The 12,290-nt window shown below is 38.6% G+C and overlaps 1 protein-coding gene across 11 annotated transcripts in view; it reads left to right on the top strand.

Moving 5' to 3' along the window:
- LOC121314100 (supervillin-like) overlaps positions 1–4,432 on the top strand; it is a 97,863-nt gene extending 93,431 nt beyond the window's left edge. For 8 of the 11 annotated variants that reach the window (XM_041246999.1, XM_041246997.1, XM_041246995.1 and 5 more), the window contains 7 exons: positions 288–421; positions 541–696; positions 931–1,074; positions 1,227–1,348; positions 1,955–2,110; positions 2,816–2,836; positions 3,807–4,432. In XM_041246999.1, the coding sequence (XP_041102933.1) occupies positions 288–421; positions 541–696; positions 931–1,074; positions 1,227–1,348; positions 1,955–2,110; positions 2,816–2,836; positions 3,807–3,893 (820 nt within the window). In that variant the 3' untranslated portion in view covers positions 3,894–4,432. The remainder of the gene's footprint in view (positions 1–287; positions 422–540; positions 697–930; positions 1,075–1,226; positions 1,349–1,954; positions 2,111–2,815; positions 2,837–3,806) is intronic. The other 3 variants (XM_041246994.1, XM_041247003.1, XM_041247004.1) reach the window with 1 other exon arrangement.
- Positions 4,433–12,290: the final 7,858 nt, after the last annotated feature.

The following is a 12,290-nucleotide window of genomic DNA, read 5'->3' as shown; positions in this document are numbered from 1 at the left end:
TCCCTTCTGCAGCAATGTTGGTGTGATTGACAAAATTGGTCTATTGCAAGAATAGAAAACTACAAGCAGAGTTTGCAGGAGGGAGTAAAACGTGGATACATTACGATCCTCATGACAAATTCTTTATGTAAGAGTATCGTGCGATACAGACACAAGGGAAAGAGCAGAAATGAAGTAACAAGTTTCTTGCAAACGCTACAGTGTATTCTGTAACACTCAAAGATGTCAACGAATACGTGGAAGTACAAGAGATGCAACACTGCCTGTTTCTGCCACTTTGATTGCAGGTGTCCGTTGGAAGCGGGACTTCACAGCAGCAGTAAAGTGACGATACATGAATGTGATGAGGGAGCAGAGCCAGTAGGATTCTGGGAAGCTGTGGGAAAGAGAGACCGGAAAGCTTATGACTGTATGTTGCAAGGTAGGATTGCAGCTCATCAAAATTACATTTAAAGCTGGAATATATCGGAAACATAGTTCTTTTATTACAGTAACCTGTAAAAAATATATATATTGTATATATCTCTTTGCTTTCTCAAGATCCTGGTAAATTCAACTTTACGCCACGTCTGTTTATCCTGAGTAGTTCTTCTGGGGAGTTTCTTGCCACGGAGTACCTCTATCACTCGAGGCATGCAGAGCTAGTGAACTCTTTACCATTCTTACAAGAAGACCTTTACACCGCCCCACAGCCAGGTAATGCTTTCCCTGTGCCATGCATTGTTAAAATCACCAGCCACTTCAGTACTGTACTGCCCCCGCCTTATTGACCACTTTGTACTACTCAGTCGCTGTTCATCTTTACAGCTGGTTCAACTTTTCAGTATGTGAATTAATACAAAAAATGAAGCAACGATTTGTACAGCATTTACATTCCTAACCCACCACCCAAAAACAGCCCGCGTTTTAAATCTGTCTTTCGCTGCACAGCTCTCTTTCTGGTCGACAATCACCACGAGGTTTACCTGTGGCAGGGCTGGTGGCCCACAGACAGCGAGACTGCGGGCTCTGCTCGAATCAGGTGGGATGCAGATAGGAAGTGTGCCATGGAGACTGTGTTGCAGTACTGTAGAGGTAGGGTTCCATTTGCAGGATAAGTGAGCCACAGGTTGTGTGAATGACATGCAATTCAACACAAATGCATGTATCATTTTTCAATTTACTCCTAATAATGAACCACTAAAGGGGTTTTCTAAATTTAATGTTTTTGTTTGATTATATTTTAGAAAAGAACTACAAGAAACCTCCCAAGTCCTACCTGATCCACGCTGGGCTGGAACCCCTGACGTTTACCAACATGTTCCCCAGCTGGGAGCACAGAGAGGATGTTGCGGAAATCACAGAGAGGGTAATGAGCAGCCACTTCCTGACCCGGTGTCTCTGAAACAAAGGGCTGTTCTAGAACTCTTTCAATACATCAGACCTGTGCACTGTTATTAGTATCTACTGTACACTATGTTTATCACTAGCCATTTCAAATCCACATTGTAAGGAATCTTGAAGAAATAGGTTTGTGCTTGATCGGTAAAGTTTAAATGCGAGGAAATACTCTTATTATATACAAGTCCTGTTGTCACTTTAGCAGTTACTGTAGAATACATACCAGTTTCCATACTGGTATACTAAAGCATCTCAAATATTATACCAGTAACACCTTGTAGCACAGTAAAAGGTGCAATTCCCAGTGACAAAGACAATAACTATTATTTGTGCAGCAACATTCAGTGTACAGCTGGTGGACATGTTAAATATTTTTTTTATTTTGAAGTAATAATAAAGTAAACTAAAATTAAATGACAAGTGTTTCACTAGAAGTGTTCTTCAGTGTCTTCCAGTGGAACGGTTTCTCATTGAATTTTAGTTTCTTTCAGTAATTCTTAATTCGGCACTGTCTGAGTGTTTGTTTTTTACAATGTGCTCGTTCTTAATGGTGGCGGGTGTCGCTGATCTGCAGGAGGCGGAGTTGTGCAGTCAGATCATCCTGGTGGAGGACGTGCTGGCCCGGCTGTGTAAGACAGTCTACCCTCTGGATGAGCTGCTGGCCAGGCCCCTCCCAGAGGGTGTCGACCCCCTGAAGCTGGAACTCTACCTTTCAGATGACGACTTTGAGGTGAGGAATATGTCCAGTTCCACAGCTGATAAAACATCAAGTACAAATCTGCCTGTTTAATTTATCATCCCTGGGAGCAACTCGCTCTATACAGCAAGTGTGACACATTTCAGTCATGTTTGCCAGTGTAGCATTCTTGATTACAAACGCTTTGTATATTTTCTCTTTTGTGGTCACGGTGGTACTTTAATCTTCCTGTGGGACACAGAAAATGATATGCAAGGGAATCTAAACAAGAAGAAAATATATCAGCGAACTGTGATATTTCATACCCACACCAAGCTGCTTTTTAATGAAGTGAGAATTCATTAAATTCATTTCATTGAAATATTAAAATGATGCTGACTGGGACTTTGGAAACAAATCTGCGATCCCCTGAGGTGTGCAATAATTATCAGCCTTGTAGACACCTTGATCTTTCTTTGTGCTGTACGCTGCTCTTTTTTCATGGCAGATTCAGTTATTTATTTGTTTTTTGCATGGATGTCTGTGCAAGACTATTAAAAAAAAAAAAAAAACGGGGGAGAGAAATTATTTGTTTTTAATGTGGTCTAAGCATTTAAGGGGTGGATTTGTACAGATGTCCCTGAAAGGTGTTCCAGCTTAATTCATGTCGCAGTCTTGTAGCAGTGTATGTAACAGAGTGAACCCAGTGCTGTATGTAACAGAGTGAACCCACTGTTAACTGTTCACTTCACATTCCAGGAGATAGAGTCAACTATGAAGGTGAGTGCAGTGAGTCTGTTCATTGGAGGCTTGCAGAACTCCATCACGACTTCTCACTCGACAAGCTTGTCTACAACTTCAGCTTCTGCCTGAACTAAACAGCACTTTGTTTCTCTCCCAAAGGTTCCAACATTTGGCCATTGCAATGCTTGGAACCAAGTGAAATTATGCCCCACTTGCACAGTTTGATCACTTGCTAGGTTTATTGCACCACAGCTAAGTGGTGAAAGAACGAATATCTGGTTAATTTGGGTGGACTGGAAATTGGCTGTATATGGTTTTCCTGCTTTTAGGTGGGTACAAGCCCTCAGTTTTGTTGCCGAGTCTGACAACAACTTCCAGACACTCGTCCTTGACTCAGCACATGCATGGCAGTTTTTGACATTTTCCACCACCAGTTATGTCTTTTGCTTCAAGGTTTTACAGTACTTCCTCAGCCTTCCTCATTTACCAATTTCCAGTTTGGATAGCTTCATTTGTACCATTGTGCCTTTAAAAAAATATATTAAACATTTAAGTAAAACAAAATTCTTAACCCATTAAGTGCCATTGTCCTCATTTAAGGACAGGCTACTTTCAAATTATTTGAAGCATTTTTTACTGGCATCTACCTGTTATTTTCTCTAACAATATTGTTCTGATAACTTACTCTAATTTTGTTAACCGGCAAAAATGAAGTCTAAATATAACGTGTCAAATTACATAAACACAGCTTGTGTTCTGATTTTTTTTTTTTTTTCCAAAGGTACATTTATTTGGTACTTAATGGGTTAAACCTGGTAACACAACACAGACAAGGTAGCACATGAGGAACTCTGGTGTTTTGATATTTCTGATTTGAAACAGGAGAGATTTTGCTTGGCTGGCATTTTTGGTTTTTGTTCTTCGTGATGTAATTTGTGGGTAATAATCATATTCTGCCTGCCTATTTAATAAGGTAGTAATTGTGTTTCGGTCTTCGTATTTTCAGAAAGCGTTAGACATGGTGAGAGAAGAATATGAGGCGCTTCCTGCCTGGAAACAAGTGAAAGTAAAGAAAGCCAAAGGCCTGTTTTGAGTGGCCTGCAGCCCCGATGGGTCTGGCCCACCAGGACTGTGCTGGACCTGCCACTAGGATCACTTTAAGCATCTTCGAACCAGCAGTGGTGTGAAGTCTCCCCTAATCTTCAAGAGACTGAGAGGGAGAGAGGAAGATCAAAGAAAGAAATTATATTGTAGATGTACCTGCCTGTACTAGTTTGTCACATTTTTTTTTTTCTGTTGTAAATGTTTAGGAGACCCCTGAGCAAATTATTATTATTTTTTTTTTCCCAGTGGAGTGGATTTTCAGGTTCAGAGCAGCAATGTTTTTATATTCATAGACCTTGTACGCACTTACATTTAGCAGTTGTCCCAAAGACATCTGCAAGATATCACTCGGCCTCATACTGCCTACCAATTTTTGATAAGATTCTCTTTGTAAGGTGTTATTTTGTGTGTGTTCGTGCATTATAAAGAATTTATATTTATATAAACACCTAGGAAGAAAAATAAATAAAATATATTCTCTATAAAGGGTTTGTGTCATATCTTGATATGTAGAAGAAACAAAATGTGTGTATACATATATTATTTATAAGGTCAGTGTATATATAGTATGTAAAGATATATATATAGATATATATATATATAATATATATATATATAAAATGCCGCATTCTGAAATTCTATTATCAGTCCTTCTGTAATATTTCAAATGCTAGGATCAAATAAAATGTTTGTATTTTTAAAGGCATGGAATTAATGGAGGAAAAAAAAAAGTATTTCTTTCTATATGAATTCACAGTGTATAGTGCCTTGTATTTGTGTACAGTTTATATACAGAACCTTATTAGTCTGCATTTTGAAGATGTTTAAGGATGTCAACGATGAAATGTACTTTGGTCATTTTAGAAGCAATGCTAGAATGATGACATCTTGAACTACAACATTTGTTGTAAAAACTAAACTTGTTCCTTTGTGATAGAAGAAATTAGAAAATAAAACTTAATAAAACTTGCAGAATTAAAAACTCGAGTGCTGTTGTGTTTTGTCTTTTCATGTTTCAATGCCCAGACTGTACATCATAAGATGGGAAAGAGATATGGAGGGCAGCCCATCTAAAGGGAAACAGTTTCATGCAGCAAATAAAGCTTGTGTTTTAGATGTTGCTGCCTTAGCTCTCCAGGGGAGGTACAGTATCCCATGTATCTAGAGTAGTTATCTGCTTCCTTTGCTTATGCCATGGAAGATTTTAGAAACTTCAATGAAATGCCATTATAGGATGTCCAGGGATTCACCTGTTTGCCCTTCTCTACTTCATCAAGTGCAATAGATTTTGGCCTTTGACCATAGAGGGACAAAGTTCTAGGTGGGGTCTAAGTTGAGGATAACACTATAACTTGGCATAACTCCCTTAGTTATATTACGAAACTTAACTTTCTGATCGTCTTAGTGGTCTCACCTGATGAGATTCTCTACTGTTAAACTATATAGAGCTAACAGAATAATTCCTACCCACTAAAACTAATATGTCTTTCCATTATTTTGTAGATAGCAATTCTACAATATGAGCAGTAGTAGGGTCAGAACTGGCACGTGTTCCCTGATTTTACACAAGTCTACATCTATTACTGCTTTTTCTAAGCACTTCTGTATCGTTACATGTTCTTCTCTATAGTCTCATGTGGGACTTACAGTATAAATACATGTTGGTAAATTATGTTTTCCCACTTTTTCCATCATTATCACTTAAGTCAGTTAGGCAGGAGCTCCCTCTTCTGAATCTATGCTGCCTATCTACTACTAATTAAAAACTTGCACAATACTATACCTAATGCAGTGTCTTCTAACAATTGCAGTCTTCATTCATGTTTAGTGCGGGTCCTTTGAGTTAAAGTACAGTACCAATGCATGGTGACTGCTGTTGGGATATGGTAGCGCATTCTACAGACACATCAGTCAAAATTGTGATCATTTTCATGCAATATTTGATCAATTCTATTTGCATTTGTGTATTCAGATGTTCTCCAGCAGGTGGCACTTTAAGGTTAGTAAAAACATATTCTGAAGCGTGCTGTTCAGCAGATTTACTTAGTTTGTTTATTATGTGTTTGTTTTTGTCATTTTGTTAAAGTAGGCATTTGGCTTGACAGAATTACCATAGCTTATACAAGACTTGCAGTTGAATGGCATTGTAAAGATGCTCTAAACAAAACAAAACAAAAAAGTGAATTCAAAGTGTAACAAAGGTTCAACCTGTCATTTACATTTCATTGTTTTGCTGCCGTTATGTTTTCTAGACTTCACATACACAACACTTATGGAGTCTATTTTAATGAACTTCATACCTTTTTTAAATCTATATTCATGCAGTTGGCTTTTGTAGTAAGTTCTGCAGAATTAAAATCCATTTTAAAGTAGGATCCCTTAACTTTGGTGGGTTCCCTCTTCCCACTTTGTGTTACGAGGAACGCGACCCTGCGTATTTTCCTGTATGCGTGAGTACAATTGAAAAGCAGTGTGGTGTCTGAACCCGGGTTTAAACTATAATATTGCAGTATTTGAGGAGAAGGTTTTTTTGTAGACTAACACAATAAATGTGTTGGATTTGTTTGCAGTTGAAGTTATTACTTCACTACTACATGGTGTATTTTAAGACTTGGACTGGGATATTGTGGGCTGTTGACTGACCATGAGGGCTTCAAGTTCACTGCCAGGCAGCATCATACATGACCGCAGCAGCATGATAGTTCGTTAAACACAGCAGACAGAACTCTGTTGTTGCTAAGCAATTCACTCTCTGAGATTCCTATAGTTCTGCTCTGCCTTCTAGATGACATCACAGTGATCTCATGAATGACTTCGAGAGAACACCAGTTTTCACTTCACCTAGAACTGATCACTTCTGAGTCTCTGTAGTGGAGACTCCAGGCAGAGTCCAGGTATTTATTTGCTGTGAATAAAACATTGTTGTGCATTAGCATTATCTCACATACTGCACCCACTGCCTTAAAAAAAAAAAAAATGCAAACGTTGGTTTATTTTTTTTTTTTTTTTTTTTTTTTTTTAATGTGGCCAAGCATCTACTAAAAGCCAGGATGAGACTTGACAAAAAAAAAAAAGTCAGGTCATTTTGAAAGCAGGTAGACTGGTGGCCTATACTGCTGTAGGACTTTTTCACCCAACATCCAGGGCTCTTGTAAACCTGTGGTATCTAATACCATGTGATGTGCTGTGCAGGAAGTCTTACTGCTAGATGAGATTCTGCCAGTGAAGGTTTAGAGCCTGTTGGTTTTCAACAGCCACCCAGCAGGAGTGTTTTAAACCTGCAACTATTGTGGTTTTCTGCCACTGTCATGCCCATTCTGTTCTCTGGCCTCTGCACCAGAGTGGCTCGTGCAAGCATTAGATTTGTGTGTGTTTATTTATATGCCCTTTTAAAGGTCAAGTTTGTCTGAAGCACAACCCATTATTGAAAACATTTCAAAAAGCTCAATTCACTGATGCTGGAAAGCTGGAGCACAAACGCAGGTTGCATTTGAATGAAAAGTTCAGACTCTAATGTTCCTGGTAAATTCAGGCAATCTGTGTGTTTATTAGTGTGATTTAAAAGAAGTCACTAGGTTCTATGTCTCAAGCGAGATATGATTACACTACTTCCAAAGCCTTTGTAAGGAATTGGAATTTTCCATATATTTGTGTCCTGGGAAAATCTTGCTTAAACATCGGCCATGGTAACCACTATAAAACATACCCCTGTTGTTGTTTTTACATGAAGCACTAAACTCAAACAGACACTAACATCAGATTGTGCATTTCATAAAAAGGGACAAACTGAAGTAGAGAATTGAATGTCCCTCCAGTCACAGAATCTAGCAGAATGGAATCTTCAAATCTTTCCATTATTGGGATTTAAATGGATGCTAGAAGAGTCTCCTGAAAGCTCCCCGGGCAAGGTGCTGCAAGGTACACAGTATAGATTAGTAAGCTGAGAATCTCGGCTACATGACTTTTTTTTTTTTTTTTTACCCTCCAGCTCTAAGGACCCAATATAAGAACTGAATCCTGCAGCAAAACCTTTTCAATGGTATGGAAGTAATGGGAAGAGACTAGTGTCTAGTGCAGAATTCAGGTATAGCAGAATTGGTTTTCTCATCATTACTGAATGAGAACAGAGGTATTGCATTGTAATTAATAGTGCAGTACTTCTCATAGTATAACAGTATAGTTATATACTGTGCTGTGAAAAAGTATTTGCACCCTGTCTGATTTTCTGCATCTTTGCACATTTTTCACATCTTTTTTGTGGGTTGTAGTACTATATAGAGGGAGTCTGAGAGAAAAATGGCACAAAAGTTTGGTATGCAAGATAATCAAACATGCAATCTTCAGGTGTGAAAAAGTTACTGGCCCACTAATTAACTCAACCCAATTAAAGGGATGTTTGAATACTTTGGTTAACAATCAGGCCTGATTCGGGCCAATCCAGCCCAATATAAATCTGACTAACTTTGGCCCTTACCATCAGAGTGAAGTTGTTAGCACACAGGTTCTAGAGGCACATCATGCCATGATCAAAAGAAATTCCTGAAGACCTCTGGGGAAAAAAAGTTGTTGCCTATCAAAAGGTGCCTATCAGTCTGGAAAGGGTTACAAAGCCATTTCTAAGGCTCTGGGGCTCCAGCAAACCACAGTCAGAGCCATATTGTCCAAATGGAGAAAGTTTGGGACAGTAGTGAATCTTCCCAGGAGTGGCCGTCCTCTCAAAATCTTTCCAAGAGCAAGGCGTAAATTCGTCCAGGAGGTCACAAAGAACCCTATAACAACATCCAGGGATCTGCAGGCCTCTCTCGCCTCAGCTAAGGTCAGTGTTCATGACTCCACCATCAGAAAGACACGGCAAAAATGGGATTCATGGTAGAGTAGCAAGGCGGAAACCACTGCTCACTAAGAAGAACATGAATGCTCGTCTCAAGTTTGCCAAAAAGCAGCTGGATGATCCTCAAGAGTTCTGGAACAATGTTCTATGGACAGATGAGTCAAAAGTAAACTTTTTGGCCAACATGGGCCCTGTTATGTCTTGCGATAACCAAACACTGCATTCCACAGTAAGAACCTCATACCAATGGTCAAGCATGGTGATGGTAGTGTGATGATTTGTGGATGCTTTGCTGCATCAGGACCTGGATGACTTGACATCATTGAAGGAACCATGGAAGTTAGAAAGGCCAAGAGAGAAATAGAAATGAACATTGCTAAGGGAGCTAAAACCAATTCCAAAATGTTTTTCCAATATTACAACAGCAAGAGAACATTCAAAGAGGAGATTAAATGTTTAAGAGATACAAATGGCAAAATCGTAGAGGAAGAAAAAAAAATAGCAAATATGTTAAATGATTACTTTTCACAAGTTTTTACAAAGGAAGATACTGACAACATGCCCCACATGTCATCCAGTTCCTATCCAGTTTTAAATAACTTTAGCATAACTGAGGCAGAAGTGTTAAAGGGACTAGGAGCTCTTAAAATAAACAAATCCCCTGGGCCGGATGAGATCCTCCCAGTAGTACTCAAAGAAATGAAAGAAGTAATTTACAAACCGCTAACCAAGATCATGCAGCAGTCTCTTGACACAGGGGTGGTACCGACAGACTGGAAAATTGCAAACGTAATACCGATCCACAAAAAGGGAAACAAAACTGAACCAGGTAACTACAGACCAGTAAGCCTGACTTCTATTATATGCAAACTTATGGAAACTATAATAAGATCCAAAATGGAAAATTACCTATATGGTAACAGGGTACTGGGAGACAGTCAACATGGTTTTAGGAAAGGGAGATCGTGCCTAACTAACTTGCTTGATTTTTTTGAGGATGCAACATCGATAATGGATAATTGCAAAGCATATGACATGGTTTATTTAGATTTCCAGAAAGCTTTTGACAAAGTCCCGCACAAAAGATTAATTCTCAAACTGAACGCAGTTGGGATTCAAGGAAACACATGTACATGGATTAGGGAGTGGTTAACATGTAGAAAACAGAAAGTACTGATTAGAGGAAAAACCTCAGAATGGAGTGTGGTAACCAGCGGTGTACCACAGGGATCAATATTAGGTCCTCTGCTATTCCTAATCTACATTAATGATTTAGATTCTGGTATAGTAAGCAAACTTGTTAAATTTGCAGACGACACAAAAGTAGGAGGAGTGGCAAACACTGTTGCAGCAGCAAAGGTCATTCAAAATGATCTAGACAAGATTCAGAACTGGGCAGACACATGGCAAATGACATTTAATAGAGAAAAGTGTAAGGTACTGCACGCAGGAAATAAAAATGTACATTATAAATATCATATGGGAGATATTGAAATTGGAGAAGGAATCTATGAAAAAGACCTAGGAGTTTTTGTTGACTCAGAAATGTCTTCATCTAGGCAATGTGGGGAAGCTATAAAAAAGGCTAACAAGATGCTCGGATACATTGTGAAAAGTGTTGAATTTAAATCAAGGGAAGTAATGTTAAAACTGTACAATGCACTTGTAAGACCTCATCTTGAATATTGTGTGCAGTTCTGGTCACCTCGCTATAAAAAAGATATTGCTGCTCTAGAAAGAGTGCAAAGAAGAGCGACCAGAATTATTCCGGGCTTAAGAGGCATGTCATATGCAGACAGGCTAAAAGAATTGAATCTGTTCAGTCTTGAACAAAGAAGACTACGTGGCGACCTAATTCAAGCATTCAAAATTCTAAAAGGTATTGACAGTGTCGACCCAAGGGACTTTTTCAGCCTGAAAAAAGAAACAAGGACCAGGGGTCACAAATGGAGTTTAGAAAAAGGGGCATTCAGAACAGAAAATAGGAGACACTTTTTTACACAGAGAATTGTGAGGGTGTGGAATCAACTCCCCAGTAATGTTGTTGAAGCTGACACCCTGGGATCCTTCAAGAAGCTGCTTGATGAGATTTTGGGATCAATAAGCTACTAACAACCAAACGAGCAAGATGGGCCGAATGGCCTCCTCTCGTTTGTAAACTTTCTTATGTTCTTATGTTCTAATTCTGCTCTGTATAAGAGAATTCTAGAGGAGAATGTCTGGTCATGGCCTGGAATGCATCCGTGGCCCAGCTAGTTACGGCCATGGATACATTCCAACAAACCTGTTGGCATTATTCTCTAAACTAAGGCAGTATTAGAGTGCATTTACAGGCCTGCAGGGCTGGAGTAGAGCACATTTGAAGCAAGGGATTTACTGCAGGGTATGGTGGATTAATGCAGCTTTGTGAATGCTGTGTGCGTTTCGTTTTTTGGATAATGGACTAGAGTGGTGTGTAATGAATTCTAGAGCTTTCAATTTGTGAAGAGTGAGCAGCTTTAAAAAATACTGTACCTGGAGCTGATTTACCAACCATTAAATTATTATCGCAAAGTAAATTGTGACTGTGAGGAAAATGTGTTTTAATGAATGTGGCCAAGATAACAGTGCATGCTGGCTATCATATAGGGTATTTGGATAAAACCAGCACTGTGTAGGTGTTCACAAATATACAAAATGATGGTAACAGATTGATGGCTTCACATAAAAAAAGACAGCTGGATCACTGATGCAGGGAAGTCAGTTGTGTAAGTGTATAGCAAAGAAAAACAATGAAAACTAACTTGACTATAGCATTATTGTGGTTTTCACATGTTCCATCTCATGAAGAGTGAAATGCAGTTTTGTGGTAACCCTAATACATAGATATCGAGATGCCCATATCATATCATGGTTTCATTTTCTTAATTAATTTTGCCACAATTGTACGTTAAATCCAATTCATGCATTTGAAGTTCACATTTTGAATTCCTTTCACACAGAACCTTATATTACAAAGGCAGAAAAATGTTATTTCCGAAGTCTGCTTCAGTATAAACCTTCTAAATACACACAACGCATTTTAAACTTGTTTTTTATTAGTATCTGAATTGTTTTACAATATCAAACTATTTTTAAGCATTCAAGATATGGTCGCACTGCTTGTAATTGAAGATACGGTCGTATTTTCAGATCAGCCAGAAAACCCTAATTTCGGTATGGTCTAAGACGTACTAGACTAGATTCTCAAAGCTCTTTTACTCCAATGTGTCATTAGCATTCATTTTTCAACTCATGTTTTTAATTTAAAGGCTTCTGAGCAGTCTGAAGTTAGGTTGGTTAGAAGAATTGCACAATAATTGTTGGGGTTGTTTTCAGAATAAATGTGCTAAGGATTTTGGAGTAGAAAAAAAAATAACAAAATTGAGAATCATAGATTAAAATCATTGGTTGTCTGGTTTCCATGGTCACCTGAGTCTGGCTGGCATACAACAAAGGCCCATTCTGATATGTTGCTTGAAATAGGACAGTAACTGTGAACAATGGGATTATAGGAAAGTCAAATCTGTAATACAC

This window comes from Polyodon spathula, chromosome 4 (assembly GCF_017654505.1).
Source record: "Polyodon spathula isolate WHYD16114869_AA chromosome 4, ASM1765450v1, whole genome shotgun sequence".
Classification (NCBI taxonomy): Eukaryota; Metazoa; Chordata; class Actinopteri; order Acipenseriformes; family Polyodontidae; genus Polyodon; species Polyodon spathula.
The sequence above is the reverse complement of the archived record's forward strand: the minus strand, read 5'-3'. Positions and strand labels throughout refer to the sequence as shown.